General features: G+C 33.0%; 1 protein-coding gene, 2 long non-coding RNA genes and 1 pseudogene across 3 annotated transcripts; 2 read left to right on the top strand and 2 right to left on the bottom strand.

The window, feature by feature from the left end:
* The first annotated feature begins 498 nt into the window (after window positions 1-498).
* LOC142636910 (uncharacterized) lies at window positions 499-4,617 on the top strand. The gene is made up of 2 exons (XR_012844429.1): window positions 499-835; window positions 4,151-4,617. It is a non-coding gene; the product is annotated as an uncharacterized LOC142636910 (long non-coding RNA).
* A 2,965-nt stretch (window positions 4,618-7,582) lies between these two features.
* On the bottom strand, window positions 7,583-10,745 carry LOC142634144 (uncharacterized). The gene is made up of 2 exons (XR_012844057.1): window positions 10,587-10,745; window positions 7,583-7,991 (listed from the first exon to the last, which is right to left on the bottom strand). It is a non-coding gene; the product is annotated as an uncharacterized LOC142634144 (long non-coding RNA).
* A 1,601-nt stretch (window positions 10,746-12,346) lies between these two features.
* Window positions 12,347-14,124, bottom strand: LOC142634460 (uncharacterized; annotated as a pseudogene).
* Window positions 14,125-18,173: 4,049 nt separating this feature from the next.
* Window positions 18,174-18,650, top strand: LOC142635845 (cytochrome P450 93A2-like). Its single transcript, XM_075809909.1, has one exon. It carries the CDS (start codon window positions 18,174-18,176, stop codon window positions 18,648-18,650), a length of 477 nt encoding a protein of 158 aa, XP_075666024.1.
* Window positions 18,651-25,442: the final 6,792 nt, after the last annotated feature.

Here is a 25,442-nt window from a genome sequence, read left to right as displayed (position 1 = left end):
CTACTATTTAATGTGAGATGTGTCACTAACCAATGTGACAAATATACTAATTTACTATCACTTGAATGTGACAAAATTAACATGACTTTTTATTTTTTTAATTTCTTTAAAAAACGTGTAATGGTGTCGTGTAATTATGTTAGCTAATGATAATAAAGATGTCATACTTATCTAGAAATTCTCGTAGTTTAGTGACGTTACCTTTTTCTTTTTTTATCAAAAGAATCATAGTTTAAATCCTTCATCTTCCATTATTATGTTTATCAAATTATAAAAAATAGTATGATTTTGAATTGTAAATTTTCCATTATTATATCTATCAAATTCTATATAAAAAATAGTCGGTATTGGTATGTGTAATATTGTAGGTGTTTAAATTGCAGAAATATAAATAAAAAGTCCGAAAAGAATAAGACACTTTTTTTTTTTTTTTAAATTTACCGTCACGTGTCGGTGCAGTGCTGAGAGAGTTATAACAGGCAAACAAGGTTGAAGCTAATATCATACATACATACAAACACACTTTGAGTTGAGAAGAGCTGAGCAAGAACTCTCTCTCTCTCTCTCTCTCTCAAAGTTTCAGGGTTTTCATAGACTGTATATAGAAAAAGATAAAGCTATATATAGGAAGCAAGAAGTGGATAGAGACCAAGTACAGGTCTGGCCGGGTTAAGAACCGTAGCGGTTCGACTTGGAGGAGGTTGGAGAAGAAAAGCAGCGAGGAAGAAAACTGTGAAGGTCAAAGAAAAGTTGATGGATATATGGCACAAGATGATCTTCCCTGTCAGACGTGTTTGGTTTTCTGTTTCTGCTCGCGTTAAGGCTCGCAAAGATGGTCAGTTTTTTTTCTTTCTCTTTCTTTTACTACTGCTTTCTTCTTCTTCTTTCCTAATAATTATGGTTTTCCGAGAGTTTTATAGTTCAACTCGTACTTTTCAGTGTAAGAGACGTTTGGTTCAAATCCCTGTTCTCCGATTGTTGAATTATCGAAGAAAAATAATTTTCTTTACTCGATCGAGTAAAGTTTCTTTTTGTCAAATAAAGAACTTAATTTCAAATTTCACTAACATGAAGAGAAAAAAATTATTTGCTTTCATAACATATGATTTAAATCATGTCATATCTATAAATTTTTTTTTTTTTTTTTTTAAGATTATGTTTAGAAGAAAGAAAATTAGAATTGCCTGATGAATCTGTTTTTTTCTTTTAATTTTAATTTTTAGACCTCTAATGACCGTCATGATCAATGGGGGTGTGAACGTGCTAATTTATATATATTTATTAAAAAATAATAATAATATTTTTTTTTTCCAAATAATAAGTCCCAATTCAACAAATGACAATAACATTTGTTCATACTTGATCACCATTTATCCACTTTTAAGTCCTATTTTTCTTTTTCTTATTCATAGAGAAATTAATTTCACGCAAAATTGTTAGGATGAAATAATTAAAAGTTAAGGCAAAATAGAAGCTATATAATTTTAATTTAATCACCCTTTTTCAAATATTTTATTTTGTTCCTATCTGTTATTTTTCTTCTTTTCCTGTTTATTGCTCTTCTTAATTATCTTTTATTTTTATCTATTAATTAATAAATCCGTCCTATCTTTTTTCACTTCTTGCGTAACAAAGGAGTTTTATACTAGTTATATGCTTTTATTTCCTTTGGGATGATATATGAATATTGGATTCTTTGATGTTATTCTATCTATTTTTTTGGAGCAAGTTGAGGACATGGTACTTTTTATAATTTGTTAAGAGGGTAATAAACAAAAATTTATTGAATTTGTATTAAGCACTATCAACAATTTTAATTGTAAAAAAATTGAGTGCCCCTTGAATTTTAGTTTATTTGACTGATTTTCATACTAATTAAAGAGCTATATCTATAAGCCTATAACTAGGCTCTTCTATTCCTGCCCAACATGGTCCCATTCATTTAGAAACTTAACTTTGATCCAATACTTTTGTCCACAGGAGGACTAGTCTAAATCATGACATGTAGCCGAAAGGAAACATGTCTTATAAATCTAACGGATTCAATGAATAGGAGCATGCCCAATATTTCTTTCATTCAATGGGTGTCTTTTTTCCCGACTCAAAATTGAAAAATTTTGGTTTGGTTATACCTCCCTTTTTTAGCACTAATTAGCATGATTTTCAACAATTTGTACTTTCATGAGTTTATAGGTCACACGGAATGTCAAATGGAAAGTCTGTGGTAGGTTGAGAATTTCCACTAGAATATTTTCCCTTATTTAAGTGGGAAAAGACCATTATTCTATTTTGGATATCATGGTTAGAAAAAAAAAAAAAAACATTTAGAAAGTTTAATAAATGAAGAAAAGACTTTAATATGGGTGTTGTAGATATTTATCATGTGCTAAATGATGAATTTTCAACCTTATCAAGCACTTGAATTGCCTTTTCTTTTGAGTGAACCCAAAACAATTGTCATTTGGAGCAAACCCAAAATTTTGAACTTCTTTTTATTTTAATGTTTGATAACTGTCTGGGACCCAATTGATCCAACCTGATATGTAATTTCCACACATCACATTAAAACCCTGTTTGTGAAAACATATTATATATACTATGTCTAATTAAAAATTAAAAAAATAATAATAATAAAAACCACTGCCTGAGGAACTCCAACTATGAGGGGATCCCACAAGGCTTGGAAAATGTGTATTCGAACGAAGCAATCAAAAGCAAATACGGTTTCATAAAATAATATAGTAATCTCAATTCTCAACCAGGACCACCATCAATAATTTATATCATCAACAGAAAATGGACGGTAAAAAAAAATGCAATAATTGAAAGATGGTCTTCAAATCTGCTATGGTTTTTCATTTAAAAAAAAAAATGAAATTAACTATTTAATTAAAATAAAAGTGTTGTATGATTGTATCACTTTTTCTAGGAAGTGAACCTCACAATGTCATCTACATTATCCATATGCATAGTAGATCAATTATCAAGGGCACATGACTCGAGAAATTATTCAAGCATCTGGTTGGACCATACACATGGTCCTCCCAATAAATAAAAACAAAGTATTGTGAGTTCTATATGAATTGATAGGGTCACAAATTTATTTATTTATCTTTGTTTTTATTGGTTGGTTGGGAGGTTGTCCTCCCTATGGATTGCATAAATTCTCACATGTCTGAAAAAGAATTAAATATTCTACTAGTGGTGGGATACCTCCACTAGTTAAATGAATCCACTTCTAGTTTTTTTCAGACAATTCCATAGATGGGATTGAAAGCCTGGAGGATTCAAATTTTGAATGTTTGTGTCGGGAATATCAAGAAATATCAATTGAACTATACAAGATTGTCTACGTCGAAAATACTAAGAAGTATCAATTGAATCATACAAGGTTGTTGCCATTTCTAGTTATTTTGGAGTTTAAACTAGTTATGATTGCTATATTCTAAAATGATGAACCTTCTAACCTACACTTTCCAATTTCTAATTTTTCTATGTCACCATTCCTCTTATAAAGTGGTCTACATTCTAAATTGATGAACCTACCTACACTTTCCTATTTCTAATTTTTCTATGTCATCACTCCTTGTAAGTGGTAAGTGGCAACCAATACTTTTATTGGTCCTCACGACCGAAAGACAAGCGTGCCTTATTAGGAATTAGGATAGGATCAACATTTTTTTCCGTGAAACTTTATGCCTAGTCACTTTAAAAATGACCTGACAACAACATTGCAATAAAGTATTCTATGAACTACAACTTTTTGCACAAAAAAAGCCCAAAAAAAAGTTCTGGGACTCGGATGATCTATGGTACACGACCACCACTTGGAGCATCAAAGAATAAACGCTTCAATAGTATACAACAGAGAGGAATCTTTCATCATATTCATATTCTAACTCAAATTTGATTTGTCCACCCTTTGGGGCATCTCTTTTTTTTATTTTTCAAAAAGGAGTAAAGTTAGTGACAATTTTGTTCACAGTTGCCAATATGGCAAGTTGTGATTAGAGTAACATCAATGCTACTTTTATCACACACTAATCAACTACGACTATCTGGGATTCATTTAAATAGCAGTTCTAGCATCTAATGGTATGTTAAATAAAAGCTTATCACTTACAAGCTGTGGCATTGTTTTGGTCTGCAGGTGCTGGACTTTTGAAGCTTCACAATGATGTACAGACGTGTGGATATCAGGATGTCCAGGTGATGTGGGAAATGCTGAGAAGGTCAGAATCAGAACTGATAAGTCACCCTCCAAAGCGCAAGCAAAGGCCCTTCTGGAGGTTTTTTCTGTGGTCTAACCATAGTGCAGCCTCATCCTTCTCTGCAAATCATGCTTAAGACAACAACATCACTCAAAGTTTCATCCTAGAATAATAGTAATAATTATAATTACAATAATACGTTGCTAATGTCCTGCGACATAACATGGCATCCTCTTTTTACAACCAAATTGCCGACAACGCAGTGGAATGGTACATAGTTATTGCAAGTGTCCCCAGATCAGTGTAATATGAAACATGTATCAGGTGCACCTTTATTGAGTGAAAAACAAAAATGCCACCGAATCACAAAGTTGTTTGTAAATATAATAATAATAATTTTTGTAGATATCCACAGTTAACTAATTTGGAAATAGCTTATCAGTGAGCAGTTTTACTCATTAACAGTGTACATACTGCAAAAGCATGCAATTGATTAGTGGACAATAAAATTATAAAGGGAAAGAATGTGATCATAATTTAATATACATGCAGCAAAGCAATTGAAAAAATTAGTTACCATACTTTGCTAGTTCTACTAAAATTGTTGGCAGAGTGTCAACTGTATGATAAACAGACAATGAAAATAATGATCATTGGCAGTTCAAAAATTGAAAACATTCTGTAAATCTGCTGTTAAATCTGGAGAGCACTGCATATTTTAAAATTTCCAGGAGATAAATCACAAGTTTTGGTGTGTGCAATGCTTGAAAGAAATATCATACATAAGACAGCATGGTTTGCAAGTCCAACGGGATTGTTCCTACGTATCACAATAAATCCAATATAGCTGGTAAGACAATGGGTCCAAATGAACCCAGCAAGACTCCTACAGTCGTGTTCATTTCCTTAATCTTGAAGTCAACAAGAATCCCATCCAACCAAATCCACTTTAGCAGCCTATGAGAGTTTAAAAATTTATATCTCTACTTAGGAAACTCAAGTGCGTTTAAGCATTCTAATTCACTTAATGATAATCCAAAATATAAATTCACTAAAATATTTTGTAAAGATGACCAAGTGCTACAGTCACAATCAAAATTGTACTTCCATTTTCTTCACCTAAAGGGGATACTTTTACCGACTACTCTTGGCTCCCAGCTATTCAATTCACCAGCTTAAGCTTGACTTCTTAGAGACCTTAACAAGGATATAAGCATTGAATATAAAGAAGTCTATGGATTTTCATACATGTGATAATTCAGTCAAATAAGGGTGAGGGATAGGTAGACATAGAAATCAATTGCATAATAAACTAATATTTTATTTTGGATTATTAAAAATTCAACAAAAGACAATCCCAAATCAGCCGGCTATGCTGAGTTAATAAATATCTTACACTAGTTCATTATGAAGAAATTTTCAAAGCTTTGATAAGGGCACATCCACAGGAAACATACATGGAAATTTCCCATTTCATAATTCTAAATTCATTTTCTATCTAACTTTTGACTAGGAAACAAAACCATCCAAATCATGGCATCCCCTATCTATTTTAACTAGTTCATAGATAAATGTTTCGATTTATCTCATCAAGAAAAAAGGGAAGTGAATTTAAAATACCAAAAAAAAAAAACTAAAATAGTGGTCATCACCCCAGCAGAAATGTTAGGTGATTATCATGTGCTAACAAAACACCTGTAAGTCTCCCAACAACTCCCAAGTTTTACATTTGTCATCATAATTTCATAGCATATAGATCAGTCTAACATCAACATAAATGTTGATGAAAGAGACAGTTACCATCTAACAAAACAAAGATCATTACAATTTGTTTTTACAGTGATTGAGATGTCAATGTTTGGGCCCCCAAGCCAATGCACCACTTCAATAATGAGAAGAGAATCATACACGTGCAACTTGAATCACTTCGGTCCATACAAGGGACATTTTTTTTCAAACTTTAATGTGGGCAAGCTAAAGAAACTACTTAATAAAGCATTTAGATTTTAAACCTCAGAACTAGATAATCCCATTATTACTTAAGAATAACAAAATAGCTGAACCATGACCAATGCAAAAGGTAATTTCGGTAAATAGTTTTCCCAGCATAATCCATTGGAAGATCAGTATGTATCTACACAGCATATCTGCATGGAGCCAAAACTTTAGGAGAACAGTATCTAAGATAAGACTCTGTGGGAACTGTGTATTCCATTGCAAGCTTGTAGACTATAGAGAAAATGGATTTAAATATGAAGGAAAAATATTAATGCTTCAAGAGAAGGTCAAGGCTGCAAAGAATCACAATCAGAAAATTCAAAAGGCAAGGGATGTACAGACAAATTAAAAGATAGGAATTATGTAAATAGCACTCATTATAAATAAATGTTTATAGTGGTGACAGTAACACTTTAAACTGCCTATGCAGTAATTTTTTGTACTTGAACCAGTATGGCAATTTGTAAAACTTGGGTGTTTGTTAATGAACCAAATATGAAATCATTGTCTTCACATGAGTCCTCAAATTGAAGAAATCAATAAAAAAAAATCAAAATCTTATGACCAAGATTGAATAGTACAAAAATGTAATCTTTCTTTGCATAGATGGGAGCCCGTAATGAAGGTTGTGAGAGATCTTGCAAAAAAGCGGGGCTTCTTATGCCTCAAACAAGAAACAATCGTACATTTTAAAACCAAGAAGTAACTTATCCTTACAGGAGAAACTTCAAAAGAAGTTATAATTTAAGTGCACAGTTGTTTAGAAGAAATTATTTATAATGAAATGCCACTCAATTCAACATTTGGAAGTAAACACATAAAGAAGAATCTTGTGAGAAAGTATTGCTAATATCAAGAATCCAACAAAGTTTAATACATACACAAGAGCTTTTACATCATGCAGTTTTACCTACCTATTGAGCAAGACATATTACATATTAATCTTGCAAAACTGATCTAAAATTCTATTCCCAATGCCTGTAAATTACAAACAAAAAAAAATGCTAAAGATAGGTAGAAAGAACAAAACTAAGCTAAACAAGGCAATCAAACATAAGATTTCTGGTGTCGAAATGGGAAATTTCCATGGGAAACATACATGGAAATTTCCCATTTCATAATTCTAAATTCATTTTCTTTCAGACTTTCGACTAAGAAGCAAAACCATCCAAATTATGGCATCCCCTGTCTATTTTAACTAGTTCTTAAATAAATGTTTCGATTTACCTCATCAAGAAAAAAGGGGAGTGAATTTAAAATACCAAAAAATAGTGGTCATCACCCCAGCAGAAATGTTAGGTGATTATCATGTGCTAACAAAACACCTGTAAAACTCTGCCAACAACTCTCAAGTTTTACATTTGCTGTCATAATTTCATAGCATATAGATCAGTCTAACATCAAAATATATGTTGATGAAAGTGATAGTTACTGCCATTTAACAACACAAAGATCATTACAATTTGTTTTTATAGTAATTGAGATGTCAATGTTTGGGCCCCCAAGCCAATGCACCACTTCAATAATGAGAAGAGAATCATAATCACTTCGGTCCATACATACAAGGGACTTATATTTTTTCAAAATTTAATGTGTGCATGCCAAAGTAACTACTTATTAAAGCATTTAGATTTTAAAACTCAGACCAAGATAATCCCATTATTACTTAAGAATAACAAAATAGCTGAACCATGACCAATGCTGAAGGTAATTTCGGTAAATAGTTTTCCCAGCATAATCCATTGGAGGAGTATGTTCACCAGCAGTATCTACACAGCATATCTGCATGGAGCCAAAACTTTAGGAGAACAGTATCTAAGATAAGACTTTGGGAACTGTGTATTCCATAGCAAGCTTATAGACTATAGAGAAAATGGATTTAAATATGAAGGAAAAATATTAATACTTCAAGAGAAGGTCAAGGCTGCAAAGAATCACGATCAGAAAATTCAAAAGGCAAGGGACGTACAGACAAATTAAAAGATAGGAATTATGTCAATAGCACTCATTGTAAATAAATGTTTATAGTGGTGACAGTAACACTTTATACTGCCTATGCAGTAATTTTTTGTACATGAACTAGTATAGCAGTTTGTAAAACTTAGGTGTTTGTTAATGCACCAAATATGAAATCTTTGACTTCACAAGTCCTCAAATTGAAGAAATCAATAAAATGAAATGAAAATCTTATTACCAAGATTGAATAGTACAAAAATGTAATCTTTCTTTACATAGATGGGAGCCTGTAATGAAGGGTGTGAGAGATCTTGCATAAAGCGGGGCTTCTTATGCTTCAAACAAGAAACAATCATACATTTTAAAACCAAGAAGTAACTTATCATTACAGGAGAAACTTCAAAAGAAGTCATAATTTAAGTGCACAGTTGTTTAAAAGAAACTACTTAAATGAAATGCCACTCAATTCAACATTTGGAAGTAAACACTTAAAGAAGAATCTTGTGAGAAAGCATTGTTAATATCAAGAATTCAACAAAGTTTAAGTTTTAAAATACATAAGATAGGTAGAAAGAACAAAACTAAGCTAAGTTACTACAAGGCAATCAAACATAAGATTCTTCATTCAACGCCATTCAGGCTGGTTGCTAATAGAAGGGGTTGTTGGGATCGAGAACGAGGCTTAAGCAGAAATATCCTGATTTGGGTGAACTTGTATGGAGCATTATATTATCATGAGAATTACTGCATCATCAGTACCGAAGCAAAGCTGTCAAGCGTCTATGACCATTCAAACCAGTCAGTAATTAAATCAATCACATATTAGAGACCAAGAGTTGCTCCAGAAATGTTATTGATCAAATACATATATACATATTTTCTTCAGCAGAAATGCCCAGTCTTCCCCAAGCTGCTGTGGGTTAAGCTCCATTGCCACCTTGAAATCTAACAATGAAATTGGGAAATGCTTCCCATCAAACTGGTGCTTGTAACTATTATTCTTCGACAATTCATGTCCACATCTTGCCCCTACCAATTCGACGCAGGACTTGATCAACTTTTTCAAGTAAGCATCCAACCCATTAATCAACAAATTGGCACATTCCATTGACACCCCCTCAAGGCCCTGTGCTGCAGCAATGAGCTGCATCCGTTCCCTTCGCACATCAGTATCAAGCAATCCACCACTATCATATGAGCCAGTACAATCAGTCCTTGCTAAAGGAAAAGCCCTGCAGGCCCCACCCACACTAACAAAGCTAAAAGGTATCCCAAGTGGAGCCTGGAGTGTACTTCTACCAAGTACTTCTTTTCCATCTTCAACAACTAATACTTCTTTCTCATCTTTAATGTGTACAGAAACTAAACTACCTGTTGATCCCTTTATTTCTGTTAATTTAGCAGGGTTGGAAAGCAAAACTCACCTTCACACTCTGCATTTTCTGTGAGTCTTTGATGATGCTGCACCAGCTTCCGTATATCACAATCCCCATTTTCTAATAATACGTTATCACAAGTAACCGAAAATTGGTGGGAAGCAAAACCCACCTTCCTGACTGGCCTAACAAGAATTTCCGACTGTGCCTTTAGAGGTGAGGATGGAAAAACAGCCATATTCAGTAAAGGACAGAGCCTGCTCTGCCAATACCCATCACTCGTACCTGCTTGAACTTCCTTCTTAGGCATTGGTGGTGGTGGAACTTTTGCATAATAAGCATTTTTCAAAATCAAACATACAAACTCCATCTTGCTTAGCTTCAAGCTCAACAATCTGCTCAAATAATAAAAATATTTCTTCAACCTTCCTCACCCAAGTCTCCTAACTGACTGAACTTTTAAATCCGCCTGATTGATCTGTGATTTTAACTGATTTCTAATGTGATGGCAGTTGCATTTCTCATCAAATAGAATCCATACACAGTGACCTCTAAAACTCCAAAATTCCAAACCCACCAACTTCCACTTCCTTTGAACCCTAAAAACGTTAGCTAAATTTGGGGTTTTCACTTTTTACTCCATATCCAAAAACCCATTTACCCAAATGCCTAAAAGACGCATATCATCGACTTGAACAAAACCCATCAAAGCAAATTCACAATACAAATACATCTTATCTCAAAGATTTGAACTTTCCCTCCAAAATTATCAATTTTCACAAAAAAGATCATTTTTTTATATTCCCCAATTCAACAAAGAGAAACCAAAGTGTCCCTAGCCATAATAATTACAGTTTGAAGCTACAAAATTCACACAAATAAGTTGATGAAGAAGAAACGTCAATGCAAGCAAAGCAAAACACTGACTCTTATATTGAAATTGGAGAAGCTAAAACTAGAAAAATTTACAGGGATTTCTGGAAATGTAGTTCAAACTTGGCAGAGAATATGAAGGAATACAGATGGGGTGAATTGGAATTCTGACCTGTTTGGAGAGTGAGAAAACAAAACTTTTCTCAGAGAAATAGGAATTGGCAGTGCTGACCAGTAACAATGAGCATTTAGCTTCTTCCTTCTCTTCTTGCATTTTACCATCTCTTTCTTCTTCGCTCTCTGTAACTGTGTCTGTGTGTCGTTTATGTAACCGTTTCAACAAAATATTTTCGTTTAACTATTTAGTGTAATTTTGGATTTTTTTTTTCTTTTTTTTTTTGGAGGGAATTTAAAACAATTCTTCTCTCATGCTCACCATTTTTGTCATAACTTATTAAAGTTGTCGACCTGATTGGTGGACAATCACTTTTTTGTCAACACACTGCATCAAATTTATAATAAAAGATGTGTCTAACATTCTTAATTTAAATTTAGAGATAAAAATTTATTGGAGGTTGGTTTAATTTAAATTTTGTTGAGTTTTTAATAAGAGAATGTGTCAGAGTGGAACTTTTATACCGCAATTTTGTCACAAACTCTTAAAGGGTTGAGAGTTAATTGTGGATAGAAAGTAATAAATTTATATGAAAGTAATTGTTTATCATTCTTAATTAATCACTTATCAAATTATGACAAAAGTTATAATCTTAAAAAAATTATTATAAGAATGACCAAAATACGATGTAAAGGTTTAAGATAAAATATAAGTTGTAACTTCTAAGTAATGTCGGGCTTGTTTTCTAACTTTTGGTAAAAAAGTTTGGAAATATAGATTAGAAGGATGTTAGTATTTTTCCCCCTTTTTTTCATAATTTCAATTAAATATTACAAAATATAAAGTTGGATCCATCTTTGCCTCTTTCTATAACAGTAGCACGACTTATTTCCATTATAGATTATACAATCTCTATTGACTTGGTAGGATACCCATGTCTACATTCTATGGCACATAATCCCCGATCATGGGTTCTCCCCTTAAGTATTGCTTAGCCATAATGAAACAAAATGATATGCATGACCATTATTGGTAGCATTAAGAAGTCAGTTATCAAATATTTGTTGCCTCTACATATCAGACTTTTCTTGTTTTCCCATACAGAGGTCTGGATTTCTGACGAAATCAATGTGAGTATGGTGGCTGCTAGTTGCTACAAAGCAAACACAAGCGCTCAAAGATGAAGGAGACAATGTTTGGTTCCAATTTTAAAAACCGGACTGTTAGAAAAACTACAAAAATGAGAGGTTCGAACTTTGAAGTATAAAAGTCCCAATTGCATGTTGGAACATAAAGTGATCAATAGTTTAAATAATGCTTTAGAAAAAAAAAATTTGCTTAATTTACTAAAAACATGTCCAAAAATAAATTTTCAATTGAAAGAAAATTAGAAACTCAAGCAAGGTCGTATATAGGAAACAATCGAATACCAGTGAAACACTGGACCTTGCTATAATATTCAGCAGGTAGAATAGAAATTGACCAGGCTTTATATAACTCATTGGTAGTATATAATGCTTAGATTCAGAGGGTTGCAAGCCAATTAAGCAATAGAATGTGTAAATCAAAATAAGCGCAAAGAAGACAAGCCCGCAAGCATTTTAACCAAATGAACAGAATCACAACATGCAGCATACTGACTACCCAATTAAGCAATTATACAACAAAAACTTCAATGATTTATAAACCGAAAATAAATAAATAAACAAAACTGGAATTGGAAAATTTTAAAGCAAGTTCAAAACATAAAAAAGCTTCAAAATCACAGAAGCTACTACTTAATTGTGATACTTCTATATTGGCCATGTGATAAATTATTCAACAGCAACCGGCATATTTAATAGAGCCAAGAGCAACCCAGATTTAATCATACAAAATCATCAACAAAAATGCTTGAACCATTGTGCTTAAAATACGGAGGAAGTAGGGTGGTGGTGAACTTGTGAAGGGACTATGAGAGAGTAAGACAATGGATCAAAAGATTCTGATCATCACTCCTTCATATCATCATCTCCATCTTCTGCTTCTGCTTCGCTTAGATCAAGATCAGCAAGCAACTCATCCAACGGAATAGAAGGTATGTCATCTCCATCAGCCACAGATGTCATCTCTGATGGCTGGTAGTCTTTATTACAGTACAATGATATATTGAACCTCAATTCAGGGTTCTCCTCCAGATCTTTCAAGAACTGTTCATACTCCGAGTTAATCTTTTCTTGATCAGTTCTATTCTTATCATCAACTTCCATGTCAAGGGATTTAAGCTTCCAGGCACGAGGCTTCCCACGCTTCTTCTAACGCTTCTCTTCATAGCTTTTCCTTATAAGAATCACTTCAGGGATGACCAGACCTTTGTGCTTCTCTATCTCAATATCATTACCGTTGGCCCCATATAAGTCATAACCAAGAGCATAATCTTCGGGGTTCAAAAGATGGCCTAGATGTGTTCTTATGTTGAAAATTGTATCATTTCTTCCAAAATCTGATACTCGGGCCACTTGTGCATCAGCTAAAACATGGAGCCACCAACATTAACTTCAGAAGAAATTATCTCCACATCTAACATAATATACTCCACCAGCTGCCTGCTTGTGAGTAGAGACTTAAACAGTAACCTCCAATACCGATCAGCATCCAAGTAAGAAACCCTTAAGGTCAACGGGTCAAGCAAAGCAACGTTGTTGGTCACTTTGGTGCAGATCACCAATGGGCCAAGGTTTCCCAAACTAGCGGCAACTTTGAGAGGCAAACAGATCAAATCCTTGTAATTATAGGGCAGACTTCAAGTGAGAAAGTATACTTGTAATTATAGTTATTACTCTTTATATCATGGGAAACAAGCTGTTTGTCATTGCGACTCTTCATTGGAGCAACCATACCAATGAATTCCACAAATTTCACACCATGGCTCCGGTTAGAGAAAAAGAAGTCGATACCTTGTTCCATCTGTTTAATCTTTATGGCAGAAGCAGTAGCATCGTGCTTCAGAATTAGCTGCTCCAAATAAAAGAAAGTACGCCTGTGAGAAACATGCTGGCGCAGTTGCACTGCCGCAACCCACTGGTCAGGATTGGCCTGAACTCTTGAACAAGATTCACACGTGCTCTTGCTGAACATATTCAACCGCATACGATTGTTCAAGTATTGCTCCATTAAGAACCTCTTTCTGAACTTTCAATATGACCTTGATCCTCTTTGAATGAGGTTCGGTCCAAATGAATTCCGCATGTAACCAATCTTACCTTGTTCAAATTCTTCAGCCTCTTCACACAGAATGTCAACAGCTCTTTTGGTTCCAATTGAGCTTTGATCCAAGTTCTTGGTGGCTGCAAGTAGCTGTTGCACTCAGGGCAATGCATTATGATCACATGCTTCTATAGACCTTCTGTGATGTCAACTTCAGAGCGCAAAAACTTTACGCACATATTGGCAGCATTCGGTGCCATTGGAATACCACATTTGCAACATAAAACAGTGCCAACAGTTTGGGGAACCACAAACATACCTGCTTCCTCTGCCATGGCTGGTGGTTGTAACGATAAAATTTTATAAAAAGTAAGTACTTTACAGTTAAGGACAAAAACAAGAAAATAAATACATATATAAATCTTTATAGATCAAGTATGGCTTCGCAATTTAATCATGTATGCTTATAATAAGACAATATTAAAATCACATAACAAAAATCAACTGTAAAAGAAACAATTGTATCTCCTGCACAGCTAATTTATACAGAAATATTCTATATCACAGATTACAATTTCTTTTAGTTCTTTATGCACAAAAAAAATTATAAAAATACAAAAGCACTCCATTGACGATAGAAAGAAAATTAATTCTGGACTTTGCAAGTGAAACTAACCCTTATAAATGGGTTGGAATATTTGCTAGATCTTCATGCCATAATGTTGCCAAATTCTAAGTTTGTTCTTCTAGTCTACATACTTATTTTATTGGGAAAAAAAGGTCTAAAACTCAAAGGGATCCATGGAGGAGAACAATTAACAAATTCTAGTAAATTTAAGAATAAAAGAGTTGATATCAAGCTGAATCAAAATTCAGCAAAACAATAAATTAGACGCATTCAGAGAGACATCAAGTTATAAGCTAAAACAAATTCATCAAATGGTCCCAAACGATTGGAAAACCATTATGCAAAAACGAAAGAATTCATACTAGCTATATAACAACAAGAAATAGACTAAAACTATTGCCCTCATCGTCACCACCAATCTGGAGAAACAAAAATCAGATAATCAAAAAACAAAGTAAGAGAAAAAAAAAAAAAAAAAAAATCCAACATTTCGACGTAGCCAGCGGTGAGTCTCTCTCTCTCTCTCTCTCGGTTTGGGGCTACTGAATGAATTTTTGGTTTTTGTTTTTTTGGGTTTCAGTTAATGGGTTTGGGTCTCTGGGCTAACTTAGTAAAATAAAGACACCGGGCTGAGCTCAAAATTAAAGGCCCAATAGCAAATAATTAAAAATAAAAGTCACAAATTCGAATGGTTTAGGATCCATGTGAAATAACGGTCCTATGCAAACCTAAACAAAGAGGCAGAATCTAAACTTTTTTTTTTTTTTTTTTTTTGAGACTAAAATTTATTTTATTTTCAGAGAGTTTTAATCTATGGTCTTTTTAGCTAATTCTATCCAACCACTATCTTGGGCATATGTCATAAATCTTTCAATTGACTTTAGTCTTCTATCAATACCTTCATTTAAGCTATTACTCTTTTTTGGAATTATCCTTCTTTTCTTTGTTGACTAAGTTTACCAAACTATCATTTTCTTTCTCTTTCCTTATCATGTCTCTTTCTTTTTCTATGCCTTGTTATATGTCCAACTTCTTACGTATAGTTTGTATTGAACTAGTTTCTTTATTGTTTTGTCTTTCCATTCTTTCCATCCGTTTACCCTTAATGACAGTTCTTTTATCATCAAATGAAGGCAATAATAGATTTTTGATGTAGGTGGGAATTGAATTCTAAATTTATTATACAACTATCAAAAATTTTACTAGCTAAGCAAACTAGAACCCACGTAAATCAACTAAAATCAAAATGTAATGCAAATAAAATTGATATCGATATCCATGTAAAAAAAATAATAATAATAATTTCTTCCACCAAAGAAATTCTTTACATTGTTTGTGACTATAAAACTTATCGGCGGTGTTACGGTGGATTGGCAAGGGGTCAAGTGTTGCAACAGCAGCTGAAAGGCTAGAGAGAGTCGAGTGTTCTTATGACTTATGATTTAGGTTATGTGAAAACTGAAAACAACCGTTTATAATTTTGTAACCCCTAAAGTAAAATGATGTCATTTTACTTCTTTTTTTAAAAGAAAAAGAAAAAGATAGTCCTGTGAAACGTGCCATTTCATTAAGTCTTATAGGGACCATAGCATCCTCGTCTTATAGGAACTGGATTCACATGAGACATCTCTTTTTTCCCTACTTCTATTTTTTTTTTCCTACATCTAATTATATGGCTAATGCGGGGTTGTTTTTGCTTATATTTTATATATATATATATATATATATATATATATATATATATATATATATATATATATATATATATATATATATTCTTGGTTCATCAAGATTTAACTAATGTTGTTCTATCCATAAACTTTTAATCTACTTCCAATGAAGAAGGAGAGTTTAAAAGAGGTTCACTGTAAAAATTAGTCCAGATTATGTAGCTAGGAAGGATATATAGTTAGCATCATAAGTGCAATACTGGGTAGTAGCCGAACACGTGCTGAGCATAATGAGTACAATGAATTAGCATTTCACTTGTTAGAATTCATGGTCATGCCTGTCAACTTTACAGAGGTCTGGAAGCTAAGTGTAAAAATTTTCAGTAGGGGGTATCCATGGACTGTGGCCGAAAGCACAAAACTTTTATGAACAAGTGGAAGCTGCTATTTTCATCTGACATAGTGAAAGAAATTGCATACGATGCTCTGCCAACCCCACTTTTGTGATACTGATTCCCATCTCTACAGCTGCTTTTTTTATCAAAAAAAGATATTCCATTCAGGCTCTCTCTATGTAGGTAAACAAATTAATGGTCATTTGTGATAGAGAATTTCAATTCAGAGATCGGAATAGAATCTCTCTTCAATAAGTGGATAGTGCTGGATTGTGCAGCCTTTACTTTTTCCCTGCAGAATTCATTTTCCTCCCCTTTTTTCGTAGCAATAGAACACTTTCTAATTCAGAAAATAACATTTCAATTTTAGTTGCAAAGAGAGACCATATAACTGAGCTTGAAGTAAAAGTTGGAACACAATGACTAACACTATATACAAGATGAATGAGCCCGATTTCATTGACAATCCTCCAAATCTATTCGCTGATAGTTCTAGTATTGCTGACGATGATGAAGGTCTCTATCCCTGTCCGGTTTTCAACTCCAATTTTTCTTTTGAAGAGGGAATATTTCATGGCTTCATCTCTTCACTGTGTGGGACAGAAGAGGATGATTTCACAAGTAGACGCTGGAATGAGAATGGACTAATAGAGGATTATTATGAGGAAGAACAGATGGACTATGGTGACCATTGGAACTGGTCAAGTTGTTTCAGTGATTGGCAGCACGAGAATTTCTACTCCCTTGAAGATGGTACTCATGACATTGGATGTGGCAGCATTTTGGGGAAGATGGAAGACTACTCTCTTGGTGAAGAACAACATGACAATTATTTCAGCTATCATGAAGACACAGATAACCAGTTTGTTATTGATTATAATCCTTGGTATGCATGTAGAGGAGAGGAAGATTCCCATGATTATGGTAGGCAACAGCCCATAACAGCATATGACTACAATCTGGATGACATGGGACTTTGTGAAGGCATTTTTGGCTATTGGCCTTGCCTGTTTAGGGAAAAACCAAGAATGATCAGGTCAGTAGAACACTACTGAGCAGAGATAATGCAAATCCGTAGAGTTGAGAGTTTGCTCATAACTTACGCTGTGCATGCTTTCCTTGATTTATATGGTTTTGTCCTATATATAAATTAATAATGTATTTTTTCAGAGCTAGCTCCTACCTAGCAATAGCAATATGTCACTAATAGCAAGTCTGGAGTGATTAAAATTTATTAAGTATTGAGTCTGTCACACAGGTTATGATTTGATGTACAATAAAAATGAATTAACTGTAATTTCATATGAAATTGAGGTTACACAAATCATAGCTTAACATTTGCACAAAGTGTGAAACTTGTTACGTTTGTAATCTTGTTGATTCATAATAGTAAAACTTAAGGTTGTATCATTTTTTTTTTCTCCCCATTGTTGTGGTTAACTACAATTCAAAATAAGTGCATTTTGATGAAACTCGGTATAAATTCATTATTAAAATTAATTATGAGCTGGGAAGCCATTTTGCTTCCATGTGAAATTGGAATTTAAATTGTGAAATCGAGTAAACATCTATGTAGTTATGTACTAAATATCTAGTAATCAATTTCCAATTTGATTAGGACATTTTCTTGGCTGGCACCGATACATCATCTGCAGCCATGCAATGGGCCATGGGAGAACTAATCAACAAACCACAGGCACTGAACAAACTTAGGGAGGAGATCAATTCAATGGTCGGACCCAACAGGCTAGTGAAAGAATAAGACATGCCAAACCTCCCTTATTTACGTGCAGTCATTAGGGAAACCTTAAGGCTTCACCCTTCAGGACCTTTTATCATTAGGGAATGTGCTGAAGATTGCAAGGTGAATGGTTCATTTGTTAAGGGTAAATCTCATGTGCTAATCAACGTCTATGCCATGATGCAAGACCCAGAGCTTTGGACTAACCTAGATGAGTTCATACCAGAGAGGTTCTTGGAAAGCTCAGATGAGAAAATTAGTGAGCATCAAATGGAATTTAAGGGCCAGAATTTTCGTTACATTCCATTTGGTAGCGGAAGGAGAGGATGCCTTGGTAGATCACTTGCTATGTTGATGATGCATACAACAATTGCAGCCTTGGTCCAACGTTTTGATTGGACAATGAAGGGCAGAGAGAATGTTGATTTAAGCTTAGGGTCTGGGTTTGGTGTTGAAATAGAAAAACCACTTGTTTGTTATCGCATCACACGCCTTACTTAATCCTATCTAATGGTTATTGGCATTGGATTAATGGGACTCGTGTGCTTAAGGATAATAATATCAATAATGTTCTAGGTAATACGTGGATGCTTTGCAATTTCATGTAAAATAACTTTCATGTTTTGTAATAATTTTGTGTAATACTTATTTTGTTGTATAATATTTATGTTTTTCAATAATATCTCTAACGCTTTGAAGCTCAATCTTTGTAATTTATATTTTATAATTTTATTTTCCTCCTAAAATTGTTTTTCTAATATTGAGTGCACTAAGCTACTAACTAATCCTTAAATCGCCCCCAATCATTATTTTACCCATTTTTTCGGTTACAAACTTATAATGGTTTACATCTTGGCTATGCTTGTTTTGATGTTAATATTTTCTAGAAAATAAGTATTTTTCAAAAAGTATTTCATATAAAATTATCTCATTTTCCTATATATGTTTGGTAGCAACCCTAAATTACTTGGAAAACAATCTTCTAACTTTTGTTATTTAACTTGTTGTGAGATAGAATTTCTTTCCAAAAAAATTAGTGGAAGCAAACTTCAAAAAAATTTAGTCATACTCATTTTTGTTAACCAAAGATAGTTTTCTTTTATCTTATTTTTTATGATACAACCAAATACTGCAAAATGTGAAAGACTATCTTTACAGAAGGTTTTCTATCAAAACAAGTGGGCTAAATAGGAATGAATACTTTAAGAATATAATATATCATAATTAATTTCACTCATCAAATAGGAATATACCAAATTTTTTGATCGAGTAAATCTTAATTTTTTTTCTCCTTTCATAGATTTTTATTTTGGGTCACTTATAATACAAGAGAATATCAAAATATATTGGCTATAGTACAACTAAAACACTAGAAAAAGACCAAATCCAAAATTATCTCTTCCACGCAACAATATTTTTTATATTCATATATACTTGCTGATTAAGAAAAAAGGAAAAAAAAAAACAATAAGAATTAGAAAAAATAATAATTACAAAATCCAATTAAAAGAATATATGCCTAATCAAAAAATTTCTTCTTTCATTCCATCACAAGAAATGAAAAACAGGGGAATAAACAGGTCAAAAAAAGAAGGAAGCAAAAGAATTACTAAGGAAACCACCAAAAATAAAAATAAACCTTCACCACATTCACAATACTATGGAGGAAAAGAAAAATAAAATTAATTTAAAACATAAAAATTACATTTAATTAAATAAAAGCTACCCATAACATGAACGAAGAACATGGAGGATGGTTCCTCATAGCTTGAAACCAACAAAATTAACTATCATGTCGCAAAACAAATTTTATGGTTGAAGAATATAAACCGATCCTCAACATAAAATCTTCAAATCCAACTCTTATTAAACCAAATAAAACACTCAATCTTTTAGTACATATTTTTTCTAAAAAGCAAAGAGAGAGAGAGAGAGAGAGAGATGGTAATTTTGTCCCTCCCCACTTCGCCCCTTGTGGGTTTTCCTCGCCCAACATAGGTGGTGGAGCAAGGATAGGATGAGATTTTAGCGGGATGGAGTGGGGATGAGTTTAGACATTTTAGCTCCGTCCCACCCCATCATTGCGTTGATAAGGGCTATAATTTTAATTTTTTCATACGCTAAATCTCATTATTTAAACAAACAAATCAATATTAGCTTATTTAAATGCATGGATATTAAGATTTTTGTTTTTGTTGTAATATTTTCTTGTTAAAAATTTGGATAATATTATTTAGTTCTTGCTAAAAATTAATTTGATGAGATATATTTAGTTGTAATTTCAAGTATATTTATATTAATGAAGCATGTTTTATTAAAAAATTGTAATAAGTACGGGCAAATTAACATGAAGTAGAATTTTACGAAACATGGCAAGGATTGGGCAAGACAAAACCATGCAGGACGGAAGTGAAAATTCCATCCTTCAGCCCCGCCCATCCCCATTATCATCCCTACTCATGAGGATACCAACTAATCTAGCAAGAAAGATGCTGAATTATATAAGGATGCTACCTAATTTGATGAAGATGATGATGGATATAGATTGTGACTAGTATCAAACAGTATTAATTTTCACATTAGGCACTATAATAACATCTGACTTAAATAATTTAACGAAAGATGCAAGATACATCATGGTGTTTATAACTTATATTTAAAAATAACACGTAAAAAGAATTTATATAATCAAATTCATCTAGGAATTAAAAAAGACAAACACAAAATGATAATAAAAAATTTCTCTATATAATAATAAAAATTATTTCAAAACAATATATTTTTACTTATAATATTTACAAGCTTATAAACTTAAAAATAATAAAATAAATAAATGAAAAAACCATGCGAAACAATTTGCATTTCTTTTTACTAACCAGTGAATGCCTTTCCTTTATGGAAACGAGAAAGTGAATGTAACATGCAAACGCGTTTGATTGACTTGGAGATGTACAAATTAGTAAACTAACAATGATAAGTTTCAAAATTTTAAAGAAAAAAAACAATTCTACAATAATAAAAAAATTTGTTGTGATAAATATAATTATAAAAGCATTACAATTTATTAAATTGGTCCCAATTGCAAATTAATAATAATAATAATAATAATACCCTCAATTAAAATTATCACACGTGAGGGACTAGTTATAATAATTTTTTTTTTTTTTTAGAATGAGAGTTTTAATAAAAACTAATCCTCTAGCCGATGGGCTTTCAGAAAGCAAAAACAAAAAATCCTTAGCAATTGCACTGACGCATTCGCACCAAGCCCTATATTTATAGCCTTAGATCGAAGTTATAAGAAGTTCAACTACCAGACCTAATTCAAGAGAAAAGTAATCCTTCAATCGGTACAGAGCATGAGACCATTATCACTAGTGCTAGTGAAATGTTGTACTACTTCCTATTTTTCATTTGGTTCATAATTGCTTTCTTTGTACAATCCTTCATAAAATCATGCTTCCATTCTTGGCCAGCAATCCAAAACCCTCTTGAGTCCACCAGCCCTACCCATCATTGGCCACCTCCATCTAATCAGCTTAGTCTTACCCAAATCCTTCTAGCTCACCACTATGGCCCCTCATGCAGCTCCATATGGGGGCTGCAACATGTGTTGTGGTGTTACACCCTAAATCGAAAAGGGTTCAAAGCATGAGAAACCAAACCTTTAAGAGGAGCTATAGGGGTTTTTTCTTTTCTTTTCTTTCCGTATGATAAAATAAATAAATATATTGATCTCTCCACAATATAAGTCAGACCTCTATGACACATTTACAAACAGTACAAACAACAAATCATGTATCTGCAAGTATATATAAAAAATCCAAAGCTGCGAATAAATAAACACAAAGTCACGATTCTCTCTAAGATATGTAACCTCGACAAAAAATTTAGGCCTACCACACCCAAGGCTAACAAATTTCAACAGCCCAACCTCCAATAGAATTAGCTATGGCCTCGATAAATTTAGTAAGTTGAGTCACCAACAATTTATAGCATAAATCTCCCACTTAGCAATAGTACTCTAATCACCACCAATAAACTAAGCTTCATGCATGACATATAACTAATTTTATCTGTAAAATTGCTAAAGAGTAGGATGAGCTAAAGTATAGTAAGTAGCATAATTAATGGGGGTAAGAGAAATGCAGGTCTCATGATAATGAGCTTTTTTTTTTTACAAAACACAAAACATGTTACACTTTGGGAATTTTGACTTAACTTCTACAAAATCAATCTTCATGGATAAAATGATAAGAATGATTAAAATAGTATAGCACAAAGCTCTTTCAAAATATCTCGATGTGAAACTACATACTATATATATATATATATATATATATATTGTGAGCAATAGTAAAACACCGTTCCAAAACCAGAAAATCCAATGATGGCCACATGACAATGTTGTCGCAATGATGGAACTCATTTGTCATCACAAAGACGGAACTCATCACAGACACACAGCCGAAACTAATCTGCCGTCACAAAGACGGAACTTAACGCTGTCAAAAAGAAGGAATTCATATCCCATCACAAAGACAGAACTAATCTACCGTCACAAAGACAGGTGTTAAGATACCAATGTCCCACAAACTATAGTATCTAGCTAGGTAATCACCGGGTAATCACACGTCACATCACAGGGGTAAACCATAAAGATCTCACAAATTACATAAAATCAAAACACCGTTCATTTCCAAGTAGTTTCATAAAACCTTTTAATATCCAAAGATATTCACAAGCTTCTCAAAGCCTTCAAACTCATTTCTTGTCAAGAAGATTTTGTATAACTTTCTCAATTATCAAAGCATCTTGAAATTTTGCAAATAATGTAATAAATCCATAAAATCCATTCTCAAGAATTTTAACAAAGACCATAGTCTTTTTTATGCTAATAAATCATGCATTTCCCCATATGCAATACAAAATATGATGCACTTTCAATGCTTCATGCATTTTCCATAAATGATTAACAATAATAGTACACAGTATGTTTTAGGAAAACCATGAATAATGTTCCAAAATGGGTTTAACCATAAAATACTTTACTGCAATAATGATTTGTTTTAAAAATCTCATTAGAGCATCCGTAGCAGACGTTGCAAATGTGTTAAATGCCAAATATTTGGCACATTTGGCACACCAAACACAAAAATTGAGCATTATCAGATGTGTCAAATGTGCCATATTTTTGCAATATTGAACAATAACGTTGCATTTTTGTCACGGTATGGACGGATGTTGCAAATGGTTTATTATTTTTTTATTTGACTTTTCTCTCTCCTCTCACTTCTTTAATTGATTTTTTTTCTCTCTCCTCACAATCTGTCTCTCACTCTCTCTCTCCCAACTAGTCTCTCTCTCCCTCTTCAGATCAAATTCCCAGCACCTCCCTCAACCTCAAACGTCTCTCTCTCTTTGCACCTCAAATCAAACCCAAAAATCTTCCCAACCGATCTCGATCTTGCTGATCTCGGTCTCGATCCCTGCCGATCTTGATCTCGATCTTGCTGATCTCGGTCTCGATCCCTGCCAATACCTTTGTCCACAGGACTAGTCTAAATCATGACATGTAGCCGAAAGGAAACATGTCTTATAAATCTAACGGATTCAATGAATAGGAGCATGCCCAATATTTCTTTCATTCAATGGGTGTCTTTTTTCTCGACTCAAAATTGAAAAATTTTGGTTTGGTTATACCTCCCTTTTTTAGCACTAATTAGCATGATTTTCAACAATTTGTACTTTCATGAGTTTATAGGTCACACGGAATGTCAAATGGAAAGTCTGTGGTAGGTTGAGAATTTCCACTAGAATATTTTCCCTTATTTAAGTGGGAAAAGACCATTATTCTATTTTGGATATCATGGTTAGGAAAAAAAAATACATTTAGAAAGTTTAATAGATGAAGAAAAGACTTTAATATGGGTGTTGTAGATATTTATCATGTGCTAAATGATGAATTTTCAACCTTATCAAGCACTTGAATTGCCTTTTCTTTTGAGTGAACCCAAAACAATTGTCATTTGGAGCAAACCCAAAATTTTGAACTTCTTTTTATTTTAATGTTTGATAACTGTCTGGGACCCAATTGATCCAACCTGATATGTAATTTCCACACATCACATTAAAACCCTGTTTGTGAAAACATATTATATATATTATGTCTAATTAAAAATTAAAAAAATAATAATAATAAAAACCACTGCCTGAGGAACTCCAACTATGAGGGGATCCCACAAGGCTTAGAAAATGTGAATTCGAACGAAGCAATCAAAAGCAAATACGGTTTCATAAAATAATATAGTAATCTCAATTCTCAACCAGGACCACCACCAATAATTTATATCATCAACAGAAAATGGACGGTAAAAAAAAAATGTAATAATTGAAAGATGATCTTCAATTCTGCTATGGATTTTCATTTAAAAAAAAATGAAATTAACTATTTAATTAAAATAAAAGTGTTGTATGATTGTATCACTTTTTCTAGGAAGTGAACCTCACAATGTCATCTACATTATCCATATGCATAGTAGATCAATTATCAAGGGCACATGACTCGAGAAATTATTCAAGCATCTGGTTGGACCATACACATGGTCCTCCCAATAAATAAAAACAAAGTATTGTGAGTTCTATATGAATTGATAGGGTCACAAATTTATTTATTTATCTTTGTTTTTATTGGTTGGTTGGGAGGTTGTCCTCCCTATGGATTGCATAATTCCCAAATGTCTGAAAAAGAATTAAATATTCTTCTAGTAGTGGGCTACCTCCACTAGTTCAATGAATCCACTTCTAGTTTTTTTCAGACAATTCCATAGATGGGATTGAAAGCCTGAAGGATTCAAATCTTGAATGTTTGTGTCGGGAATATCAAGAAATATCAATTGAACTATATAAGATTGTTTGTGTCGGAAATACTAAGAAGTATCAATTGCTGTTGCCATTTTTAGTTATTTTGGAGTTTAAACTAGTTATGATTGCTATATTCTAAAATGATGAACCTTCTAACCTACACTTTTCCAATTTCTAATTTTTCTATGTCACCATTCCTCTTATAAAGTGGTCTACATTCTAAATTGATGAACCTACCTACACTTTCCTATTTCTAATTTTTCTTTGTCATCACTCCTTGTAAGTGGTAAGTGGCAACCAATACTTTTATTGGTCCTCACGACCGAAAGACAAGCGTGCCTTATTAGGAATTAGGATAGGATCAACATTTTTTTCCGTGAAACTTTATGCCTAGTCACTTTAAAAATGACCTGACAACAACATTGCAAT

The sequence above is a fragment of the Castanea sativa genome, chromosome 5 (assembly GCF_040712315.1).
Source record: "Castanea sativa cultivar Marrone di Chiusa Pesio chromosome 5, ASM4071231v1".
Classification (NCBI taxonomy): Eukaryota; Viridiplantae; Streptophyta; class Magnoliopsida; order Fagales; family Fagaceae; genus Castanea; species Castanea sativa.
The sequence above is the reverse complement of the archived record's forward strand: the minus strand, read 5'-3'. Positions and strand labels throughout refer to the sequence as shown.

Bases quoted from the DNA above. Each gene is read 5' to 3' on its own strand.
- LOC142635845 (XM_075809909.1), top strand. From the start codon at position 18,174: ATGCCAAACCTCCCTTATTTACGTGCAGTCATTAGGGAAACCTTAAGG.